The 26,003-nt window shown below is 30.8% G+C and overlaps 2 protein-coding genes across 2 annotated transcripts; one reads left to right on the top strand and one right to left on the bottom strand.

The window, feature by feature from the left end:
- Nucleotides 1-1,675: 1,675 nt before the first annotated feature.
- Nucleotides 1,676-4,860, bottom strand: LOC123228847. Its single transcript, XM_044654320.1, has 5 exons — nt 4,414-4,860; nt 4,263-4,336; nt 3,206-3,341; nt 2,798-3,079; nt 1,676-2,228 (listed from the first exon to the last, which is right to left on the bottom strand). The coding sequence occupies exons 1-5, from the start codon at nt 4,537-4,539 to the stop codon at nt 1,971-1,973; spliced, it is 876 nt and encodes a 291-aa protein (XP_044510255.1). The 5' UTR covers nt 4,540-4,860; the 3' UTR covers nt 1,676-1,970.
- A 5,365-nt stretch (nt 4,861-10,225) lies between these two features.
- LOC123228600 (uncharacterized methyltransferase At1g78140, chloroplastic-like) lies at nt 10,226-14,996 on the top strand. Its single transcript, XM_044654029.1, has 8 exons — nt 10,226-10,652; nt 10,737-10,840; nt 10,926-11,066; nt 11,364-11,445; nt 13,314-13,507; nt 13,592-13,703; nt 13,915-14,022; nt 14,595-14,996. The coding sequence occupies exons 1-8, from the start codon at nt 10,485-10,487 to the stop codon at nt 14,733-14,735; spliced, it is 1,050 nt and encodes a 349-aa protein (XP_044509964.1). The 5' UTR covers nt 10,226-10,484; the 3' UTR covers nt 14,736-14,996.
- Nucleotides 14,997-26,003: the final 11,007 nt, after the last annotated feature.

The raw sequence follows: 26,003 nt of genomic DNA on the forward strand, positions 1-26,003 counted from the left end.
ATTTTTTAAATTTAAATCTAAATATTTGATTATTTTTAAATTGAATTAAATTTAAACTAAAAGATATTCAATTTAAATTTATAATTTAAATTAGTAGTTCAAATTTATAGCTTGATTTAGATTGAATTAATTTAAATTTATAGTTCGAATTCATAACTCGATTCAGTTTAAATTTATAATTCGAATTAGTAATTTTAAATATTATTTAGATAAAATAACATCATTTTATCTATGAACCACAAATTTAATTTATAAATTCGAGTTATAAATTTAAACCATTAATTGAAATTGAACCGAGCTATGAATGTGAACTATTAATTCGAGTTACAAAATTAAGTCTAACTCAAACCAAACCGAGCTAAACTATTTTTTATTCAAATCAAACCTAATTTTGGTTTAATGAACTTGAGCCTAATAATTTTTTTATTTAAACTAAATTTGAGTCAAGAGATATTCGGGTTCAATCCTATTCATATCCACCCTTAACTTGGCTCTCTTCAGGGGTTACCTTTAAGGTATAATGCTTAACTTTTTATGGTTCATTTCTCATTCCTAACATTAAAATATATAAAGATATACTTATTTATATAAATTGGTGAGATAGTTTGTTATTAAATAATATGATGGGTTATTTTTTATTTCATTATAAAATTATCTAATTCGATATTATACAATTTATTTATGTGATTAGATAATATGATTGATTATTTTTATCTTATTTTAAAATTATTCAATCAAATATTAACATTTTAATTTATACAGATAAATTTATATAATTTATTTATAAGTAACATTATTTATACAAACAATAAACATAGACTTTTGTATAAACAATACTATGTCACATGTAATTTAGTATTATTATATTTTTAATTTAAAATCACTTAATCATATTGTAATATATTATTATTTTTATATAAATTTATGTTTATTATTTGTGTTTATTGTTTTATTATATATATATATGTTTATGAAATATTACTTCAAAAGAAAAAGTTTAATTTTGTCCACGAGTGACCGATTGGGTGAAGTTGTCGACAACATACTGGTTATTTGGTAAAAAAAATTGCGTGTCAAATAACATGTAAACCAAGTTCTGAAAAGATGGTGCATATATCAATAATTTAGAGAATTGTTCATTGAAAAAGCTGGCCTTGGAATTACATGGTCAAAAAGTGTAGATAATTTCCCTTATTTACAACTAGGATATCATGAGAGGCGAGAGTAATATTATATATATATTTTTTATAATTTAGATGTATAAATAATATATATTATTTTATTTAATTTAAAATTATTTAATATCAAACAAATCTTTTCAAAGTCAAAATTCCACCCGACCGTCTTTAACTTTCCGCAAATTCACCACCGCCCAAATTTCACCGCTTCTTCATTGTAACCGATTTGAAGCAACCAGGAAATTCTTTTTTTTTTTTTTTTGGGGTAAGTGCAGCCAAGAAATTTCAGTTGCTTCTAGATGACACATTACTTGTGTGAAAAACTTGTATGAAAATCAATTCAGCTAGCATAACTGCAAGTAACGTCGGAATATAAAAAGGCTGTTCTTGATTTAAAAGGGTGCTGGTTAAAGTCGGGCACAAGAACAATATACTCAATAAATTTAAATTGAACGTTAGGCAAGCACATTGTTGATTAAAGAAATAGGTTAAAACAGTTGGAACTAAAATCACAAATAATATTAATGATAACAAATGTAGTACTAAACAATAAAATTAAACCTGGAGAAAGGACCACAAATTTGACTAAAACAAGCACTGAAAAAAGCACAAGATTATGGACAAACAAACCCAATTGGCAGACAGTCCATAGCTCTGGCAACATGTTAAAACCTAGAACAAGATTCCCAAAACCCGCTAGGAAAGGTCAAATAATATAATCACACCACCACCACTGGGAATAACAAAAAACCAGGCACAAAGTATAAAAATAACCAAGTTAGACCTAACAAGTTAAACCAAGGCAATGCTGCTCTCGCCACCTGGAGGCTTGCGTACCCCGCCCAAATAGTCTCGAGACTCCACCTTCCCATCAGCAAATATGTCACTGCCACTCATCTCCCGCAGTTTTGCCACACTTAATGGCTTCTCTGTAGATGACGGAGGAGCATCACCCTTGAATACGTTGTTTCCAGAAAGCTCGGCAAATTTCTTGTCATAGATCTTCTTTGCCGTCTTCATACCAGAGTCCTCACTAGGCATTTCATTGCTCTAACATCCAGCAAGACATATAATTAGATCCAGGCTAAGGTGAAGTCAAGTATGTGAATTCAGTTTACATGAAGCAAAAAACAAGTAGGATACACATTCAGAAGAGAAAGATGAGAATCACAAGAAACAAATGCATATTTATAAACTAAGATGACTATCAAATAAATAGAAAAAGCCATATCCACACAGGTAAAATTGAATCAAAATCAAAACCCAACTTCCTGGTCCCAGCATTGTGCAACTAGTATCATAAATATTCTCATAGACATGTTCTTAGTCACTCAATACATGCATCCAAACTATCTGAAACGAACACCAATATATAGAGATAAATTATTGGAAACATATGGCATAACTTTAGGGAACCATTTTATCTTTAAAATAAAGTGAAGCATGTATTCAATTAATTCTAATCTTCTAGCGGGCATGATTGCCTATTCAACCTATCTCCCAATTGAATGCTTAAAAAGTCCATTAAGAGAGAGAGAAGAGAGGAGGTAAGAAATAAAGCAATTTTGTATGCATACACACAATTCACTCATGTCAGAGTCATTAACAGATGCTCGTACATTTTGTGCAGCGGGTTCCCCCAAGTTAAAATTTTCCTTATAAGCCAAGGAGCGCACAGCTGGCCGTGGTAAAATTTCTGGAGGGGGTGCAAAGATATCATGTCCACTAAGCTCCTTGCACTTAGATTCAGATATCTGCTTTTGCAACTTTGCCTCTGCCTCACTTTCTAGAGTCCCACTTAGCTCACGCTGCTTAGCCACCTCAGGTATGGTAGTAGGCTTCTTCGGGGAAACACTATCTTCCTCACCAAATGAGATATGACTGATTCCAGCAATTGCTTGCTGGTAAATCCAAACGTCAGTTTATCAAAATTTTCAGTTACTAGATAGTATATCATTTTGTTCCAAATTTCTAATTATATGAAAACAAAAGCATGACTTTAAAATCTGCACGAACTTCATAGATACCTGATACATGCGTATTCCCGTTCTGTTATTTGGAGTTGGATTGGCACTATCAGATTCTAATGTATCATCTTCTCCACCAGCTGCAAAAATGCCACTACCAGTCATCTCTTTCATTTTGTACCCTGAACAAGGTTTCCTGCAAAGTAGTACAACATCAATAGTTTCTTAAGTCTTACATAAAACAACCATAATAACATGTGTTTTTGAACATTCTATCCCATTGACCAAATAGCCTACATCTCCCTTGTTTTTTATGTTTTCTACTATTACATAGCCACACTAAGCACACCCACACACGATGATTAGCTCAACTGCCAGAGAAACAACTAGAAGCCGAAATTTTGAGTTGTTTATCTCGAAACTTAAAACAGTATAAATTTATCTGATGTTTAATAAGCCATGTATGTCATGGCTAAAAAAAGATCATGTAATTGGGAAACAGTCGCCAGCATTGCACTTAATCAGATAAGAGGCCAAACAACATCATTTAGAATTTGAAGACCGCTATTCAAAATTTCTTGTATTCATTTACTTAGTTTCCTAAAAAAACACTCTAATTAGTTGACACTTTTCTAAAATTTATATCGATTCTATTGATATAGATGTGGAAGCTAACACAAGATCCCCTATGTTAGATCTAAATACAACGGATTAAACCGAAGGGATTATACTCGGATATAAAAAAATTCCAACACAACCAATCCGATTTCTACTTGCAAGTAAGATGCAAAACGGATTTAGTAAATCTTGTAATACTATTAACGAGCAAAATTGGGAGAGTAATTGAAAATGATAGGACAGATCAACCTGAAGGGCAGAAGAAACATAGAATTTGATTGGATATTGTCAGTCAAATCGAAGTAAAAATCTCAAGTCCGTTGCAGACACAACACACGAAACATTAATGAAAACCGTGAAGAGTACAGACAAAAGACAGACGAAACAAAAGAAATTATTATTGTATAAAACCAAACCGAAGCCAACAAATTTCAGGACTATCTAAACACATTTATTGCCAAAAAAAAAAAATTATATTTTAAGGAGAAGCAGATCTCACCTTTTGTTTAAGCTTTCAGCTTCTTCATCCGTCACTTGACCACCAAACACCACCTTGCTGATCCCATCCGATGGCTAGCATTGCACGAAAACCAATCAGAACAAACAAGCAATCATGCAAATTACCTAAATCACGAAAAAATTACACGCACCTGGCCGCGAGTGGATGGGCGCGTGGCGGAGGCGTTAGTAGGTGAATCAGCCGGAGAAGTTTCGGACCAAACGAGCAGATCTGCCGTGGATGTGTGTGGCTTCCTCACTGGAGTAGCTCTCTCCATTTTCACTCAACCAGAAAACAAAATAAAATTTATCCAAATCAGGAAGTGAGAGTTAGCAAAATATAAATAGTTGTGAGAAAGAAGGTGTTCTTCTCCAGCAAGATTTGCGGAAAGCAGAGTGGAGTGGTTTTGGTTAAAATGAGGTGAGCTGAGAAAGAAAGGAAAGAAGATGGATGTAATGAAATGACGAAGATGTCCTCGTCTCCTGATCTGGAACTTTCTTTCTTTAAAATTTTGCTTTTGGGAGTGATGATGAGTGAGAAGGGAGCTAAGCTACTACTCTTTGTTCTGCTTTGAAAGCAAAGAAAAAAGGAAATTTGAATGTGGATATATAACCGTCGATGTCCCACTCCCACTCACACAATTTGAATCTTGTACCGCCCTCACTCATTCATTCAACTGCCACGTGCCGGTCATCTTGAAACAATTAACCGGTCTTAAAAGGCCCCTGATGTTTACATTACCCTTTAATCATTTGCCACGTGGATTACTTTCATCTTCTAAATAGTCAAACTAAAAGCGTTGAGATAATTCAAATCCATATTTTTCTGATAATTAAGAAAGGAGAATCTACGATGATAAAATTTTTTTTCAAAAAAGTTTCATCAATCTGTCGTGATTTAAGGGAAGGATAGGATTAGGAGAGTAAAAAAATTGCGAAACATTTGCCTGCTTTGAAGGCTTTGAAATATTTATTATTTATAACAAAATAATAAGTGATTTATTTGGAAGAGATGGTGACCATACTAAGTAATGCATAGCATGTGATCAAAGCAACGTGGATTGAGGACTTTGATGCCAAGTTCTCTAGAAACAACATCATTTTGTGGGGCATATATCACGTGTGTTCAATATTTTCCCTAACTCAAATGGCTCATTCTCCTTTCAGTTTGCTTTAAATTTAACAAAAAACTCAAATGCAAGAAAAGAAAAACGTCAGAAAGCATATGTTCTTTGAGGGTATTTACGTCAAAGTGTGAGTGAATATGTTGGCGTCACGATAAAGAGATCCGTTGGACAAGATAGTCTCCCAAGTTGCAGAAAGGGCGACATTGCGGGGATTCGTAAATTACTTAAATGCCCATAAATTCTCAGTCACTGCGGCTCTCTCAAAATATAATATTTTTATGTTGAAAAGCGATAATTGAACGGCTAAAGAGCTAGTTCCCGCCCAAATAATGCTGTTTTTTGGGATTATCATATTTTAATTTCTAAAATCTCATTCATCTATCTATAAATTATTATATTTGTTATCTTTAAAAATAAAATTATTATTTTATTTATAATATTAAAAATAAATTAAAATTTATCTCTTTTTTTAAGTTTAAAATGTAACAATTTTTTCTCTAAATCAAATTTTAAAAAATCACTTTTTCTCCTTAAGGTTTAACTTCAATATTCAATCGCTTCCTCCGGTTCCATCTTCAATGATTTCTCTCTCTAATGGTTCCTATTCCTCTGGTAATCTACCTCAACGTATCTTCTCCCTCTGACGCTCATTTATCGCTCGTCGTATGAAGAGATAAATCATCTTTTCAAATAAAGATGAGATCGTTGTCAATCTCGTCTTTGTTTGAAAAGACAATAGTTGTTCCAAAAAAAAAGAGTCGTCTTCTTTTCAAAAAATGAAAAGTTTCATTTTTTCAATTTGAATAGTCAATCGAAGGAAAGAGAGATGACAAGAGAGACATTGTCAAAGGAAGAGGAAGTGCTGGAAGAGAGTGGGTATCAGTAATAGTGCCAAAAATATCGTCAGAAATTAAAAACTAAACTGTCTATAAATAAAAAAATGTTATTTTTTAAAACTTGATTTAAGGAAAAATTTTTAGTTTTTAAGAAGATAAAATTTTAAATGAATAGGGTTTTGTTAACTTTAACTGTTTATAAAATGGTAAATATAATTTTCATAATTAAAAGATAAAAAATTTAAAATATCAGCAAACTGTGGGTGGGAATTAGTCCTTTGGCCTAATTGAAATATGAATTCGATTGATATGCCATTATGTGCTAATAGAGGAACATGGATATATTTGCTTATAAAATTGAACAATCTAAATCATTAAAACTGAATTATAAAGTTTTGATATCATAATAATAATAATAATAATAATAATAATCATATCAAATTCCGATTAACAGAATATAAAGTTACAACAATTAATTAATTAATATCCAAAATTAATTTATGCTTGTGATGGGTATATGGGTAGAAAGTAATGATGTGTCCCACACACCAGTGTAACCTAACTTGGAACATACCCAATCCCAATTAGGAGATTCCTTAAAGAAGCAATGCTATAACCTCCAATTTCCTAGGTTTTTTTTTATTATATGAACAGGTCTACCTTTACGCCCAACACAGCTGTGGGCTTGTTAGGCTTCTTTTTTTTTTGGTCAAAAGAGTTATTAAATTTTTTAATTGGTATCCACAAAAATATTGAAGTATCATACTTTCATCTGTGTATTTTTAAAATTAAGAAAATTTATTAGTTTTAAAATCATTATTTAATTATTAATATTTAAAAAATTTAAAATTTATATTATTTTTCTTTCTTAATTTAAAAAACTAATAATTTTTTATATTAAATTTTAAAATTTTATATTTTTTCTCATAGGATTTCATTTTCAACTCATCATTCTCCTATAATTAGAATCCAATCATGAAATCGACAATTTCCCTCCGGATATAATCTCTCTTGAATCTATTGTTAGCTTCCCTTCGATATTTTTGTCTAAAGACAAAGATGCTAGATAAGGGGGAGGTCTGAAGATGAGAGAGAAGGGAGAGTCTAGTCACCAAAGTGAAAGAGCATCGAAGAAATTTTCCCAAAAAAATAAAAATCTAATAAGGAAAAAATATAATTTTTCAAAATTTAATCCTAAGAAAAATTATCAATTTTTTAATTTAAAGAAGAAAAATGAGATAAAGTTTTACTATTTTTAATATATTATTAATTAAATAACGATTTTATCTATAAAATTAACTGATTTTATTAATTTTTTCAACCCATAAGTGAGAGTTTGATATTTTATTATTTAACAAATACTAATTTAAGAATTCAACAAACTTTATATGGAAATGAGTCTTTTAGCTTTTTGTTTTTTTCCCTTAAAGGAGATTATATTTAATTTGGATTATTCTTAGAGATTGGCTCTAATAATCGCTCTTATGGTCACTAATCAATTAAATAATATGACCATTTCTCATTTAAATTTAAATAGATTTGAATAAAATTATTGATTTAAATGTGATAACATACTAAGCATGTGCGGTATTAGGGGGGGTGTTGATAAGCTCACATCTATTGAGGGATCAATCATCCACACCAAACATAATTAGAGCCAGGCCTAAACTCAACACTTCGCATTATTCACCTACAATTACCTACCTCCATGCATAGTAAAATAAGTAGTATTATATGTATAATTTTTATATATAAATAATTATATATTATTATATAATTATATAATTAAAAATTAAATATACATATAATTTTATAATAATAAAATTGATGATTATTGAATATTTAACCATATATTATAATAACTGCGACAACGATTATCAGTATGCTCCTCGGGCCCTCATCTAAAAGGTAAGGAAATTTATTCAATTTTGGCTAAACATCAATCTCATTCTAGAAATTATTGTTTTTTCGTAACAAAGGCCTGTCGGCAAGGATTTCAAAATTGACAATTCTGATATTTAATTTAATTACCCAATTTGGGTAAATTATCCCTCATAAGCCCAAATTTTTAAATTAAATATTTAGCGCAAATGACTAATTTCCACCCAAGTACTAATTTTTCATTTGGAATCTACTTTTTGTTAATGAATTCTTGTTAAGTAAATAAATAAAAAATTATTTTATATAAAATTTTATTTTATTATTATTATTATTATTTTAATTAGATATTTAAAATAATATATTAAATTAAATATTCAAAAGTTAGGTATGCTGGATTATATCATGGAGTCTACATAAGGGCAAAATTATGTGACCAGAGATAAATGGAAGATAACAGAGAGGAAATGACTACACAGGCTTATGTCTAGATGCTTAAAAAGTCGAGATAGCTTTGTCGGTGTGATGAGACCATCACTAGGTTTGGATGTAGAGAGTATTCATTAAATATGCTGGGGAGCTTCCAAAATGTTTCAGAATATTCACCACCCAAATAGAAAACATAATAGGATTAAGATTCTTACAGTAAAACAATCAATAAAATAATAAGTGTATATTTAAAATATATAAATAATATATCATCCTATATTTTAATGATTTTTAATTAAAATATTAAATAACATATAATTATAGGATAACATATCATTTATATACTTAAATTATTGATCAAACTTATATATAAATAATATGTATACATAATATTGTTTTGAAACAATTAATCTTAGCTATTCAATCTATTAGATTTGTATGAATACAAACTATCAAATCTATTTTTTAACCTTTATATAAAGCAAGCTAGTGCTTCTGTTTTTTTTTTTTCTTTTTTAATTTTCTTGTTAAATTCATATATTTTTGACATTTTTGTTTTAAAATTAGGCCAAAAGACTAATTTCCACCCTAAGTTTACAATAAACCAAACTCATATCTGTTAATTTTTAAAAACTCAAATAGCCAACTATATGTTAAAATTTTTTGTTATTATAATAGGTAAAATTATTATTTAAAAATTTTACTTAAACTCATATTTTGAGATTATTCTTAAATTTTGAAATTTTTGTTTTTGTCGCGTAACCTTATATTTTTTATATTTAAAAATTGAACTCCCCCCCTCCCCAAGTTTATGGTGGCAAACTCTCATATTTTTCTTATATACAACCACTATCCCTGCCCCCCCCCCCCCCCCCCCCCCCCAATGTATGATTGCAAACTCTCGTATTTTTCTTATATGCAACCACTATCCCACTTGACGTATTAGAAAATTTCAATTTCACCCCTATTTTGCTTCAATTTCCAAATTTTTATCTTTGGTGACTGTTTGTCGTCTCTATTCATCGGCTCTCGCCCTCCCAGTCACCCTCCTTTTCCTCTTTGGTTATCTTTATTGGAGACAAAGACTAATTGAGAGAGAGAGAGTCGATGATTGGAGATGGCAAATGGTTGCTGAAGAGAAAGAGAGAGAAACTCTAAGGGGAAAATATTTATTTTTTAAACTTTAAGTGAGAGAAAATTGTTAGATTTTTAAATTAAGCAGAAAAATATGATAAAATTTTAGTTTTTTTAAAAATATTTTTAATTATATGAAAATTTTATTTTTGATAATAATAATAAAATTTAATAAATAAATAAATATTTAAATTTTAAAAAGTTAATAAATATGAGTTTGAATTTACACTTAACTTTGGAAGGGAGAGGGGTGGTGTTGGTGTTGGTGTTGGGTGGGTTTTGGTTTGGGGTTTTCATGCTTTAGGCCCACAATTATCCATAGTTCTGACACTTCGTATCCAATAGTGGAGTTGAATCTAATATTAGAAACCAATTCAATGGTTTTCTTTATTTTTAAATTTTTTGTCAAATAGTGTAGGAATTGACGCATACAAACAGAATAAAAAGATTAAATGGGGTAGTTAGCATCGGCGCTCATAGGAAAAAATATATTCTTGAAGCCACAATGATTAGCTAATGACGACCAAATTTAAAAAAATCAGAGAGCATCTGATTCTTGGAATTAAAAATTGTATCATCTTCTAGAATCTCAGCCCATTGTTAATCCAAAAGAGTAAACAAGAGTTCTTTATGCCGAGCCCCAACGCCCACCAAACCGACAAAACCACAAGCATTAAATTTCAGGGGTCTGTTTGGACACGTTCTGTATTTTCGTCTACTCCAGCTTTCATAAACACTGTTGCCAAAATTGAGCGTTCCACATCCTATAAATGAGCGTTCTACACTCTATAAACCAGAAATTCAAGATAGATATACCCAATGGCGACTGTTACTACCATTAACTTCTCCTCCGTATTTCTTCCGAGTCAACCGGTCGTTACTTCCAGGAGATGTTTCTTCAAAACCAGTTCATTACCCAGCTTTAAACGCGGTTTTGTTGCAAAAGTCCGTGCTTCTTCAACAACCTTTGTTGAAACTAAACCATCGGTATCTGCAACTTTGTTTTCTGTCACTTGACTTGGAAGATTATACTATGTGTATATTTCAGTAATATAATTTGTCTTTGTTTAGGAAACAATTGTTGTCGAAAACGATGTTAGCACAAACAAGACAATATTAGCTTGCCCCATATGTTATAAGCCCGTGACCTGGATTGGAGATTCGGTTTTGTCTGTGTAAGTCATTTCATTTCTTCATACAAAGAGAGGGACATACTCCTTTTTTTTTGGTTCTTGGTTTGATTGGGTTGATTTCTTTCAGGGGATCTATAGCTAGCACTAGTTTGCAATGTAACACTTGTAAGAAGACTTACCGTGGGAAGGAAGCATATTTTGATTTAACAGCAGCTAGCGGTGCTAAAGATTATGGTGAATCCATGCCTTTATCAACTGAACTTTTCAGGTATCGCAGTGCTTATTTATGACTTTATGTAGCAGTAATACACTCTTGAATTAAGATCAGTGTCAACATGTATACATATATGGGCAGTTGTAATGGAGATTTAGAATAGTGTGTAATCTCTATCGATTATTGTTTAACATGAGTGTGTTTTTAGCTTTATTTGTTTCTTTGGGATGGATAAATCTCTACTCTTTTGTCATTTTTGTCATTATAATCCAATTCATGTTATGGAGGTTAATTGTATATCTTACATTGAAGTGTAATTATTACCATATATATTTACATTTGTTGGATCAGGATTCCTTTAGTATCATTTCTCTATGAGAGGGGTTGGCGTCAAAATTTTATATGGGGTGGTTTTCCAGGCCCAGAGAAGGAGGTATATAATTATACTGTTTCTCTATTGCATATTTCTGAAATATTCATGTTCTTTTATAAGATTTTGCTAAAATGATTCTCTTCATGATCTCAATTACATTTTCATTTCATGGGAGCAACAACATCGTTTATGAAATGTTTAAGAAGTTGCAACTCATTAGATCATTAATTTATATTTTAGCTTTTTTGGCCTAACATATAGTGAAAATTTATAACCTAAAACATGTTTTTCTGTTTGAACTAAACCAATTCATTCTTTCTAATGGCATTGTGTTGGAACCCCGGTTTTAAAGTTGTATAATAGGTGACATGGTCCTAACGCTAGAGGAGTGGATATGGAGACGAATATGGTTGAATGAGAGGTTTGGAAGTTCCAATGATTAGGAAGAATGTCACATGGACTTCTTGGGTGTGGGGTTGAATTTTGTTATGGAAAGGGCATTATAGGCAGTTAAGGGAGGTATAAAAGGAGGGAGGAGAGCAATGAAGGTTTGGACAACCTTTGGCTAATCGGGAGGTCTCGACTCCTCAAATACCTGGTTTAGCCTTCGGTTATTTCCCTTTGTTGTTTTTAATCTTATTCACCGTTTGAGACTTGTGTATATACTGATTGAGTTCTTTGTGATTAAAGCCAATCTTGTTAAAGCTTAAAATCAAATGTGTAAGTACATGGATATAGGATGTTAAGATATGGTTTTCCAAGTTTGAATTTGCTCATTGGCATAATGCCCTAGTGAAAAGATAAGTTCTCACTTCTATGGGCCCTTTGAGATCACTGAGCGTATTGGAGAAGTGGCTTACTGTCTTGCTCTTCCTCTTGAAGTTCTTTTGGTCTCCCATGTTTCATAGCTTAAGTGAAGGATTGGTCCAAACGTTCCTTGTCAGCCCCATCCCAGTTGTCTTTTTAAAGATATGGAGCTGGTTTTGCTACCGGAAGGTGTCTTGGATGAGAGGGTCATGCTAATGGCATTATTAATTGGCTAGTCAAATGGAAGGAGTTACCCACTTGTGAGAACTCTTGGGAAAATGCACGGTGCTCCAAATGCAATTTTCTTTCCTCTACCTTGAAGACAAGGTGTGTCTTGAGGTGGGAGTAATGTTAGAACCCTGGTTTTGTAGGTGTACAAGACGTGGTCCTAAGGCTAAAAGAATGGGTTTGGAGGCGAATATGGTTGAAGGAGAGATTTTGGAAGATTCCAATGTTTAGGAAGAATGCCACGTGGACCTATTGGGTGTGGGGGAGTGAAGTTTGTTATGGAAAGGGCATTCTAGGTGGTTGAGAGAGGGAGAAAAGAAGGGAAGAGAGTAATGAAGGTTTGGGCAGTCTTTGGCTTATTGGGAGGCCCTGACTCCTTAAATCATCAGTTTATCCTTATGTTATTTTCTTTTGTTGTTTTGATCTTAATTACTGTAAGAGACTTGTGTATATACTGATTGAGTTCTCTGTGAATATATAAGAGCAGTGATTTTCCAGATTTGAGTGTGGCTCTTGTTGCTTAGTTTTGGTCAGTTTATTTGTTAGAAATTGTGTTGCTGTTAAGGTCCAGGTTCCTATCACATTGTAGTGCAGAAACTAGAAACCATAATTATTCTTAAGCTGGAAACAGGAAAAGAAAGTCACTTTGTCAAATCTTAGTGTATTCTATTTCAGATGATGATACTGAAAAAAAAAAAAAAAGAATTTGTTTTCATACTGCCAAAAACATGATGGATTGGATCAGTTTAACTAATAAAAATGAAATGCCGGTTTATCATCATATGGCTGATGTGAAATAATTTGTAGATTTTGTAGGTTAAAGTTTGCCATTGTCATTTCATATTCTTCCTAATGGTAGAGTTACTAACCAGATGATATGATCTTAATTGCAGTTTGAATTGATGAAAGATTACCTAAAGCCTGTTTTAGGTGGAAATATCATTGACGCTAGTTGTGGTAGTGGGATGTTCTCACGACTCTTTGCTAAGAGTGGGTTGTTTTCTCTTGTTGTCGCCCTGGACTACTCAGAGAATATGCTGCAGCAATGTTATGACTTCATCAAGAAGGAAGAGAGCTTTCCTGAAGAGTATGAGCTTAATGTCTAAAACATTTTTTTGTATAATTTGAGAATCTAAACTTACAACTGATTGTGTATTTCTTTCTCTTTTAGGAACTATGTCCTGGTTAGAGCTGATATCTCTAGACTACCTTTTGCAAGTAGTTCGGTGGATGCAGTGCATGCTGGTGCTGCTATACACTGTTGGCCTTCACCATCAACAGCTGTAAGTATTTTCTTTTTCAATCTTTGAAATACACTTCTTGTTATCTTACCATACATCTTGTTTCTACATTACTCTGGTGAATTTAACAGAAATTTCCTTTTGTATTGATACATGTCTTGAATTTTGGGAAATTATTTTTTGTGCATGGAGATTCCACTGTATGGCTAGTACCTCAGATAAGTGTTAATAATTTGGTGGATATACTTTGTAGGTAGCTGAAATAAGTCGTGTTTTGCAACCTGGGGGAGTGTTTGTGGCCTCCACATTCATACTTGATGGACCTTATAATTTCATTCCATTTTTAAGGCTTTATCGCCAGGTATGCTTTCTCTGCTTTTATATACACAGCTCCAATTGTGGATTTAGTTCAACATCTTCCATTGGAATGGATGGTCTTAAAAAAGTCCTATAATTCTGACTAGTTTTATAACATTAATCTTCTGATTTAGTAATGTTTGAAATGGGGCCTTAAACATGTTTACACCCTTCGGAATAATGCTAACAAAGGGTGTAAATTGTAAAGCTTAGTTGATAAGTTATGTTTAAAGCCAATCTTAAATTTTTAAGGCTTTATCGCCAGGTATGCTTTCTCTGCTTTTATATACACAGCTCCAATTGTGGATTTAGTTCAACATCTTCCATTGGAATGGATGGTCTTAAAAAAGTCCTTTAATTCTGACTAGTTTTATAACATTAATCTTCTGATTTAGTAATGTTTGAAATGGGGCCTTAAACATGTTTACACCCTTCGGAATAATGCTAACAAAGGGTGTAAATTGTAAAGCTTAGTTGATAAGTTATGTTTAAAGCCAATCTTAAATTTTTATAGATATTATATCTGTTAACTGTTGTCTTCACTTAAGCTAATGGTGGGTATAATTCCTCTTACAGAGCATGATGCAAATATCAGGCACCTATCTTTTCCTAGCTGAACGTGAACTAGAAGATCTCTGCAAAGCTTGTGGCCTGGTTGGTTTTACATGTATAAGAAATGGACGTTTTGTGATGTTTACTGCTAGCAAACCCAAGTAACCCTTTAGTACCCACAATGGAACAAATCTCCCTTCTGTTGGCTAAAACCCTAGTGATCTGCAAAGTGGAAAGTCAAAATATATGTGTGGCTGCTTGTTGAAATGGATATGTTTATTCAGTATATAGGAATATGATGGGGGAGATCTGTAATTATGAATTTTATTACATGCCTGTGAGCCTGCAATTTCTTTTGTTACTCTCTATTTACATTTCATGTAAGGATGATCTATTCAAGTATTGAAAAAGTATTGTTGTTCCTGATATCATATAGGTAATGCTAGCTGATAAACTTGCCTTGGCGATGTTTCAGATATTGAATATATATATATATATATATATATATTTTTTTTTTATGAAATTCCAAATATCTGGCAACTCAATTTGGTTCCTTTTTGTTCTTTTATCATTTGACAAGGATAAAAAATAAATCTTAGTTGGAAACAAATACCCATTAAGCTTATGGAGAAAAAAAAAGGGAAGAAGGGTATGGTTGAGATAGTGTGCTTGCTTGTTGCTGGAGCATTCCATGATATGCACAACCCCATGATGACCAGGATCAAACCATGTGTGGATGAGTGCTGTGGATGGAATCATCAGGTAAACCTAGCAGAAGTAGTGCAGCTAGAGGGATGGCTGATGCTGAGCTTGAGCAAGAATTATCCTCCCTGAATTAGGAAGACAAATAGATAGTCCCACCTCCCAACAGCCCTCCAAGGGAACTGGCAATTACAAATGAGGCAATCAAGAATGTGTTTTCCCATGGGAAGATACAAGGCTGATCAAGGGAATGAATCTGTAACCCCTGGGCAACAATAATCTGGAAAGGCAGAATCTTTTTAACGGAATTGGCGTCCTGAACAAGGTCCTTTACTTCTAGATAAAAAGATTTACTTGAAACTTGGTCAATAGTTTTTGTTCTATCATCCAAATCGTGGGTTGTTTGCAAAAAAAAAAAAAAAAAAAGGGCTTAAATACCAACAATATTGTTACATTTTATCTGTATTAGATATATTTTTCATTATAGTTAACTATTTAATCAATTAGTCCTAACATAACGAGAGTTTATTCAAGAGCTAGTTTGATGCCAGCAGCTTTACTAATTCTCATACATATCATTTGTAACATTTTGATTTAATAACCTAACCTATTTTATGATATTGTCTATTGTAGACCTAATCTGTTATAATTTTGTTTTTTAATTTTGTACTCTAAAATATGTTTTAATAGTTAATAGTTTAAAGACTATTTAACTAGTTTTATCTTAATGTTCACAAATAATATGTGATGCTCACATACTTTGTTGATGTAAAATTTTTATAGAGTATTACTAACACCTATTAGTTCGACTCGATGGAAGGTAATTATCCAACTAGGGATTCCCATTAATGTTATGGGAGCTACCAGTAATTGAAGCAAAGTTTCTTGTCAGTTGTAGCCATTCAAAAGCTACACTACCATTTCTATAATCAGTTGAGTCAGCAACAAGGGATTGAATTGTTGGAGCAACTATTGCAAGGCCACTCCCATTCAGAGCTCTAGATAAGGCAATCTGCTCAACAAAAGCTAAACGACTTTAACACAAAAAACTCTGGTTCACTGGCAGAACCAAAGTGACCATTTGTGGTTTCATTTTCATTGAACCACTGTGCCTGTTTTACTGTTTAGCGTTGCACTGTTTGTTTCGTTAACTTAGAATGTGTTTTTTCCAGGTGGGCTTGGGCTTTTTTATCGCTCAAGTGAATTTGATCGAAGAATTGGGCTGGGCCCATAAAAAATTATACGAAATTAATTGATGGAGATGGAATTGGATTGGCAACTATAATCATCTTCCACGTGGACTTTCATCTCACCATACACATGACTTGACTATTCTTTTCTTTCAGGCGCCCCCTCACCAGCTTTCCAAGCTCCTTATGACACTCTGACGTCGTATTATACGTCACATTGCTGTGACTGAAAGCCCCGTTATTCGAGTATTTTCCTTATCTTTTTAATTAAAAATTGAGTAGTTGAGTTGAGGGATCGTCTACCAATTTTTATTTTTATTATGAATTATGGTAAGGTGATTAATCATGCTACATTATTTGATAAGACTGATTAAATATTAATCATGGGTATTTTTGTCAAAAAAAAAACAGTTTTGTCTACTTGAACAGGGAAGGGAATAGTAATAATAAGATAATAGGATTCTACAACAATTTCCAATGTAGAATATATGTTCCATTTTGCATTGATTTTGTTAATTATTATTAAGTACCCAGAAAAAGAAGAAAGTGTCAAGTCAACTTCTTTTATTATTAGCTTCACAAATCTGAATGGCTACTTTTTAACTTACGTTTCAATAGAATTTATCTTGTATATTATAAAGTTTTTATCGAAAAGGAAAATAGTAGTGGGGAACATGTGGGGTTAATGAAAATCACGTAAGACCTGCTAAGGCAGACACATTTCTGCCTCCCATTTATGTCTGCAACAACCGCATTTCAAAGGGCCTAAAGACCTGTTCCCACCCAAGGTTTATTCTATTTTCAAATTTTTATTTAGTAAGTTTAAAAATCATTTTTTATTTAATTTTTGTTAAAATTTTTTTATTAATTATAATATTATTTTATCAATAATATTAAAATAAATAAAATTTAATCTTATTCATCTATTTTAAATTTAAAAATTTACTTTTTTTTTTCAATTTTAATTTTGATAAGTTACATTTTACCTTTAGGGTTTGTAATTTTTTCTCATTCTTTTCTAGTGATTAGACTTTGGTTGAGGTCGTCTTCATCTCATCCATTTTTTGTTGTTGTTGATGATGAAGACCAATAACAAACAAAGAATCCCTAACGCTTCAAATTGACGAATCAAAACGAAGAAGCCCTAACCAAATTCATCAGCACAATCCACCAAATCAACTCTAGACAAAGCTTTCATTGTGTGATTCGTCTTCTCCTGAAGTCGAATTGACAAAAAACAAACTTGATTCTCGTCATTTGGATTCGATTCAATGAAGACAAAGACAAATCTTGTCATCTTTGATTCATCACCTTCGTTCTTCATTGTTTTAGATACCCAAATCGCCTGTGTTCATTCATCGATCTTCGACTTTTGTCGACGGTGATAGAGTAAGAAGAGAAGTCAGCGATGCCAAAGATGATGGTCAAAGAGAAAAGAGAAAAGAGAAAAAACCCTAAGAATAGGAGAAAAATCACTTTTCAAACCTTAAAAAGTTAAAATTATAGTGAAATTATTAGTTTTAAAACCTAGGAAAAATGGGATAAAATTCTATTTTTTTAACATTAATAATAAAATGATAGTTTTGCCTTTACAACTAACAGAGAAAATTAATAGAAGTTGGATGATTGGTGGGTATTTAAATTTTTAAAAGTTTGCACTAAACCTTAGGTGGGAATAAGTCTTTTGACCTTTCCAAACAACATAACTATGCGTATACATATTTCTTTTAGTAAAACTATGTGTATATATTTTAAATATACAAATATGTACACATATAAATGTATCATAATGTAATTGAATGATTTTGAATTAATGATAAAATAATACTCAATCACATGATAACACATCCATGTGTGCACCAAAAGTGGGTATACATAACATTACTCGTTTTACATAATTTGAATATATAGATAATGTGTTATCATATAATTGAATGATTTTGAATTAAAGATAAAATAATACTCAATCATATAATTACACATAATTTGTATACCAAAATTGTGTACCAAATATATGTACACATGTCAATACTCTTTACCAATTTATAATTTGCCAATCACAATTAGTCTTCATTAGTTACAAACAAACACAGATGAATTGAAATCTAAGCCATCCATAAGCTTTATATGTAATATCCATCCATGGAGCTGGCTAGCATTGTACCTAAATCTGAATGTTTCTAGTAAACGTAAATAATAGATCACATTCAAAGCAATTTATGCACCAAAGTATTCATTGGTGGGATGTTGCTTATTTCAAGCTTAAACAAGGAAAACAACGATCATGTATACTGTTTTACAGGATAATTAATTAAAAAGTTATATTATGTACATAATTTTTATGTATAAATGATGATATATCAGTATGTGATTAAAAAATTGAAAATTAACAATAAAATAGGATCCGATTATATTATAACATATTATTATTTATACATATAATTTTATTGTTAATTAAAATATCTTTTTTATAGGAGGTGAATATCCAAAATATTCTCTATTTTTTTTTTTAAAACCTTTTTAGTCATTAAAATAGAGATGGATGGTAACACCTTACCTTTCGAAGAGAATACAATTTTAAAAAAATATGTTAACTTACATTTTTTTAAACATTTAATAACAAATCCCAATACAATGGAAAATAAACTCAATTATTATATATAAGTATAAATAAATTTATTATTAAAAGATGTGTAAAATGTGTCAAATTATAATAAAGTCAAAAACTAGAATATTATAAATGTGCATAAAAACATGAACTTAAAAACACATAATTAAACAACACATGATTATATCAATCTCTCCTCGTGCATCCAGTTTGGTTGACTCTCCCTCTTTTTGCAACCCCACAATTGATCTCTTATCTGCAAAACAAATATAAGAAATAAATGAGTGTTAAGCACTCAATAAATATGTGACATATAAGATACCGTCACATGCATACAACTCATCTTTAAAACTTATCATTCATTTTTATTCTATCTAGCGTATCAATGCACACAACATCATTAGGGCTTTACTCTCATCTTTTCTCTAGATGAAAATATATTTTATTTCATCTCATTACTTTACTTCTCGTGAAAGTTTGACTTACTTATCTCTATCTCAGGCTTTTCCCCTTATTTACTTAGCTTTGCTAGCTAGACAAGACAACAAATGCATAGACACCTTGACTATACAATGAAAAAAACTCTTACAATCTCCCTTTCCACACATGCAATATACATGGATTGTTAAAATCACTTGAATGTAGTCCCTACCACTGGTACGTCCATAAAACATCTCATTGCTTACATGAAGAATAAACTAGTGTAATCTCATTTTAATGCAATCAATACACATAGACTATTAGATAAACACTTTATTATGAGAGTCCCCATACGAGCATATGCATGAAGTATTTTATAGATATCATCACGTGATAGTCATGTTTTCACATTGAGTTTTTAAGTAAAAAATCACATAACAATGACATATAAACCTATGCTAAATATTACAAACAATGACACCTTGTGCCAAATATCACACAATAGTAACACAATTTATCTATCATATGTCAAAGATCACACAACAATAGCATAATATCCTTATGACACATATCATAGTATTGTGACATCTTAACTTAAGTTTAAGACACAGATCACACAATAATAGCTATCGATATCTTCTTCTTATGTCAAAGATCAAATAACATTGACATATACTCAATCTTTTCAAGTAAAAAATCATATTATATTAACTGTTATTTTTTAACCTTGTGCCACAGATCATACAATTAGTGACTTGTCATTCATATCCTTAGTCGTTTCATATAGTCTATGACTTTCTCAACAACTTAAACTCTTAACGTTCTTATCTTATAATGCGCAACTCACATCACACATCTTAAGACATCTTCTTCTAATTTATTGTCTTATTTCACAAAGATTAATGATGCTACTCGTTCATATGCCTTAGTGTACATAGCTTAAGGCTAAATAAGTAATTTAATGTTTTATTTCCCATGGAACAACTTTATGAAATAGAGTTCATGGTCTATGCATGATTGTCCATCATTTTAGGGCATGATCGAGAGTTACTATCTTTGTAACTATTGTTCACCATTTCATCTATTTACTATCTTTCATCTCTTATGCATTCATCCCTTATGAACAATTCATTATTCTACTTCATCCTCACAATTAAACAACTATTTGTCACCATGAAGGTGTTCAATCGCGTATGCAATTTAATTTCCTAGGTTTCTGGTCATCATTTCTATACTCTCATGCATTGCTCTATGTACCTTGGTCATTGAAATCATCCTAGAAATTCTTTTGCATGCTTTAATTAGTTTCATATACCAAATTCAATTTTCTTAATTTTAACATCATGATTGCATCGTGTCATGCCATTTTTCATACCAACAACAACATATACTTACAAATATTACATAACTTAAACAAGAAATGTCTTGATATTTTGACATTGTCAATCATGATCACATCATGTAGTTTATACATTTAACATCAATTTTTGAAACATTTTTATCCTATTAACTTGTACTCTATCATCAAGAAAATCTTCAATCTCCAATTTCGAGCAATAATCCTCTAAACAACTTAAAATTGACTCTTAACCCCTTTGTATTGTGTTTGTAATATTATATAAAATGTGTGCAAAATTCTATCGCTTGAAACTCAAACCATTTATATGGATTTTCAATTTAAACTGTTGCGAACGAACATGCATCCCTTATACACAAGTGTTGATAGTATTTTATTTTACTTAAATAATGTTTTGCCTTCTTTTAAAACTACAATTATTCAATAACTTTCACTCATATATAATCGTGCCTCTTATATGCATGAACATTCATGACATTAAATTTACTTTATTGTCATTAAGCTATCATGCATCCTTCAAGAACATTTTATGGACATTGAAATGAGCATTTATCAACACTTAAATCAAATGTCATTTAGATGAGCGTTTATCAACAGTTAAATCAAATGGCAATAATTTAAACATTAAAAATGACCAAGATATCTTTGAAACATACTTACAAGTGTTATATAAGTAAATTTGTTTTAATATCTAAAATAAATTTTGATTGAAGTTGACCCATGAGCAAACTGAGAATCCATTAGAAGGCAAAAAATTTCTGGTCAAATTCACTCTTTGTCGAGGATTTTTTTATGAAAATAGGTGTAAAGGCTAGTATAAAGTGTTTATTTATTTTATTTTAGAGATTCTTTTTTTGTGTATTTGTTAACATGTTTATCATTTCTTTTTTTTTTTTAAGTTTTTTCGTTCGGGCATGAGTATTTTAAATTTCATTGCTGAATGATTTGTGTTTTTTTCTACTGAAGATTTGTATATTGTTGATGAGAAAGTGAACTAGGAAGGGTGAGAGTGTTTTTTTTTTTTTTGTATAAAATGGGAAAAAAAAAAAGAATAAGGTAGACATGATTAACATAGTAGGGCAAATCATGCCTGTACACCTGGTTTTGATGAAACGGAGCAACATGTGATTTTCCAATAAGCATTTTCAAGGGAGGTAACAAGAAATTTTACTAGGCAAAATTATGTCTAAGGATCAACGATAATTCCAGCGGATGAAACGAGGGGTTAAATAACATTTTTACTAGGCATAATCCCCTAAAAGGGTCAATTAAACTTTTCCAATAAAAAAATAAGGGAGTTAAATGATTTCACCTAAAAGGGTTAATTAAAAATTTCCAATTAAAAAAATAAGGGAATTAAACGATGGATTTTGACGCTAACGTATAAAGAGTTAAATGATATTTTATTAGATGCAAGCATTCAAGGATATAATTGATATATATAGAAAGACAAACTGAGTGGGTTAAATGATATTTTATCAGTTGCTAATGACAAGGAGTTAATTAATATTTTATAGTAAATGAAATAAGAGGTTAAATAATATTTTATTAGGTGTTAATTACTTAGAGTTAATTGATATTTTTTAGTAAGTGTATTAATTCAGGACACATTAAGGTAAAATTGTGGGTGAAAACAGCAAGTATTTTATGAAATATATATTATTGAGGTGTGAATTTACACCAAAATGAAGATATAACCATTCAAAGATGTTATATGTGAATATGATGAGATTGTGACATTGGGTGTTTATATATGTGAAAAATATAAAACAATTAAATAATAGTGTAAATAAAACTTCTTTTAAGTGGTATGATTGTTTGAGCTATACTTACGTTCATTGTAATAATATAATTCTTTTATTTATAATATATCCATTCAGAATTATTAAAAAAAGTTTATCTTTTTTTCTTAAATAAATCATTAAAAGATGTTTGAAGAGAATTTAAAAAATGTTTGTTTTGTTTGGAAAATGATCATAAAAGATTGTCAAAAAGATGGAAAGAGTTTGTGTCTAACCTTTCTCTTGGTTTTTATACAAAGTGGATAGGACATTGTCATCATCTAGGAGTATATGGTGTTTAAAGATTTTTGCTAGTTTTTTTTGCACATTCAATTAAGAAGATGCATATATCGTCGTCAATATTATCACCTAATGGATATGGTTGGGGGTAGCATTACTATTTTACATTTAATATGATACATGTTTTGAACTGACTTAGTCACTTTATATTTAATATGTTAATATAACAATGCAATCATCTTGCATTAAATACAACACAATCCCTTTAGTCAACAAGGTGATGATTATATCTAGTTACATAATATGATAATTTTAGTTCTTTGTACAATAATGGGTATGTGATCATAATCTAACTAGTTAAATTTTCACTTAATTTGAAAGTGATATGTCATTTCTATCACATAGGAATAAGAACCCGCATAATCACTATAAACAACTATATGTGTTTAGATGGCATAAATTATCTATCTTCTTTTATGTGTGTGCATATACACAAACAGAGGGAGAGACAAGGAAGTTATTGTAGTTAAATTGTGAAAGCAAAACCAGTTGAAGAATTGTGAAGCAGCGGAGGAATTCAAAGCTTCTAGATCGAAAAGATCAAGAGAGTCTATAAAGAACTAGGTAGTTCAACTTGACCTACTTTAACTATATTATAATATATTTTGCAGTGTTTGTGGGTTTTGGGCGATCGATCTTTCCAACGAAGGACTTTTCTCCAGTGGGCTACCTAACCGCACTATGAAAGAGACAGCAAGGGTGCCAACCTCTTCAATATCTATTGGTTTCTATGCGTTATCCATGTGATGTTGTGGTCTCCTTCCTATATACATAAATAACAGCGGCTAGTTACATATATAATATATTGCTTTTATTTTTGTTATAAATGGATGTGCTCAAACTGTATCAATATAACAGCCATAGATACTGTAACATCATATGTAAGATTGAATTCGATGCAAACCACTCCTATTTTTGCAAAGGTAACCACATTCTTCTCTCCGGATCCCAAGCTTTTGGTCTAATATTGTGCGCAGCAGAAGTCTATAATTTGTGGTTTCAGAGTCTTCAAAATAGACCCACTTGCGTCAGATTGTACTGTCCTCACATCACTGCTTACGTAGACAAAGTTACACCAAATTACAAGTTAAAGTACAATGAATTAACATTAATTTTTAGTTTAAAGCAGTTGTTAAAGGCAGTTTAATTGAAAGGAGAACTTCCCATTAAAGGATTCAACATGTTAGATAACACGTATTGTCTCAAATCTCTTTCTATCAACAGTAACTTTGAATCACCATTTTTTTGTATGTGTATATATATATATAATGTTTATGCGTTTAGGGGAATTGGCTCTAAATTGAAGTAAAGCTTTAATAAGGCGGAAAAAGTGAATGAGTATCTCTCATATCGCAGAAGAGTGAGGAGAGGGACAAGTCAGTCAGAGGTAGATGGATAGAGAGGAGAAAAAATATGTATACCATCATTGCTAAAAACCAGATTATTTTCTGGCATGGGCCACCATGATTCCAAATGAGAAAAACTCACATGTCACCATACTTCCTCCCAGTATGTCCTCTCCTTCCAATTTGCCATACCCTAATCATCTCTTCCCAATATTTCTCGGGCAATGCAACGGGCATTTAGTACACAAATAAATATATATATGATTTATTATAATTTTATTTTTAATTTAAAATTATTTAATATTTAATAATATATATCGATTATGTATCTATTTATATATTTAAAATAGATACGTATAATTTTATTAATTTTTAATTATTTTATTATCAACCCTCATGGTAATCCCTTCCTAAATTCACCTGTAAAATTTTATTTTCTAACATTCAATTCAATATCAACTATGACATTGTCAGTATTTAGGTATTTACATAATTAGTTTATAAGTTAGGAGGACTGGTGTGCTTATAATATTTTAATGAAACTATACGTATCAATTTTAAGTATATAAATAAATATATATTTGATATGTATCATTATATGATTCAATAATTTTGAGTTAAAGATAAAACAATATCTAATCATATGATAATATATAAATATGTATCTATTTATGTATTTAAAATGAATTAGTATAATATTACTATTTATCATAATGTAATAGTCATGGTAATTAAAGATGAAGTGGGCATATATTTATAAATGGGCACTTTATTCCAACTGACTTCTAAACTTCGCAACTGTAATTAGGCATTCACCCAGGCAATAGACTTGTTGGCTTGATTATCTAATGATTATCTGATTTTCTGGCTTTGATGCTTGTGTAATATATATATTTTTTTAATTTTTCTATATTTTTATACAATACAAACAAAAATGTAGACAATAAAGAATGGAGTACGTGAGTTGGAGAAAAGATTATGCGAAATGGACAAAGAGGATATTGTCTTAGAATCATAACGAAATGGTCTGTGCATAACGGAGCATCAGAGACGTTGGGCACATGGATGGCTTAAATAAAATCATACAATAAATTAAGAGGGAAATCTCACCCAAGAGATAAATTAAAGATTCGTTAATCTTTTGAATTAACTCTACTGAAGATAGGTTAGCAAAATTTGATGGGGTTCTGCCGAAGGCATTAACCATTTAAAAAAAAAAAAGAACAATGATATATATACATATTTTTTTATATAATTTAAATATATAGATATTATATTATCATATGATTAAATATTATTTTATTTTTATTCAAAATCATCTAGTCGCATAAAAATATATTATTTATACTTAAACAATGCACATATAGTTTTTATTGAAAAAAATGGCATGAAATGGGTAGAGTATGAGTGGCATTACGTATATAAATAATGGATACAAATTTGTATATAAATAATAATATGTGATTGTGTGATTAAATATTAATTAATTTGTAATTCAAAATTATCTAAATGTATATTAATATATTATTATTTATATATAAATTTATATTTATTATTTGTGTATATAATTTCATTGAAGAGTATAATTAATTGAATTAATGGGTTTATCATTACGGCAGGTGAGGATTCCCCTAATCTTGCCACCAATCGCTCCCTCACTTCAAAAGTGACATAAATGCTAAATGAGACATAACGCGAGGATAAATGCCCATGATGATGATTATGATTT

This window comes from Mangifera indica, chromosome 11 (assembly GCF_011075055.1).
Source record: "Mangifera indica cultivar Alphonso chromosome 11, CATAS_Mindica_2.1, whole genome shotgun sequence".
NCBI classification, from domain to species: Eukaryota; Viridiplantae; Streptophyta; class Magnoliopsida; order Sapindales; family Anacardiaceae; genus Mangifera; species Mangifera indica.

Coding starts and splice junctions, on each gene's coding strand:
- LOC123228600 (XM_044654029.1), top strand. CDS start 10,485: ATGGCGACTGTTACTACCATTAACTTCTCCTCCGTATTTCTTCCGAGT. Junction 13,508..13,591: donor GAAGAGAGCTTTCCTGAAGA/GTATGAGCTTAA, acceptor TTTCTCTTTTAG/GAACTATGTCCTGGTTAGAG. Junction 14,023..14,594: donor TTTTAAGGCTTTATCGCCAG/GTATGCTTTCTC, acceptor TTCCTCTTACAG/AGCATGATGCAAATATCAGG.
- LOC123228847 (XM_044654320.1), bottom strand. CDS start 4,539: ATGGAGAGAGCTACTCCAGTGAGGAAGCCACACACATCCACGGCAGAT. Junction 3,342..4,262: donor GCTGAAAGCTTAAACAAAAG/GTGAGATCTGCT, acceptor ACTACTTTGCAG/GAAACCTTGTTCAGGGTACA. Junction 2,229..2,797: donor GGGAACCCGCTGCACAAAAT/GTACGAGCATCT, acceptor GCTGGATGTTAG/AGCAATGAAATGCCTAGTGA.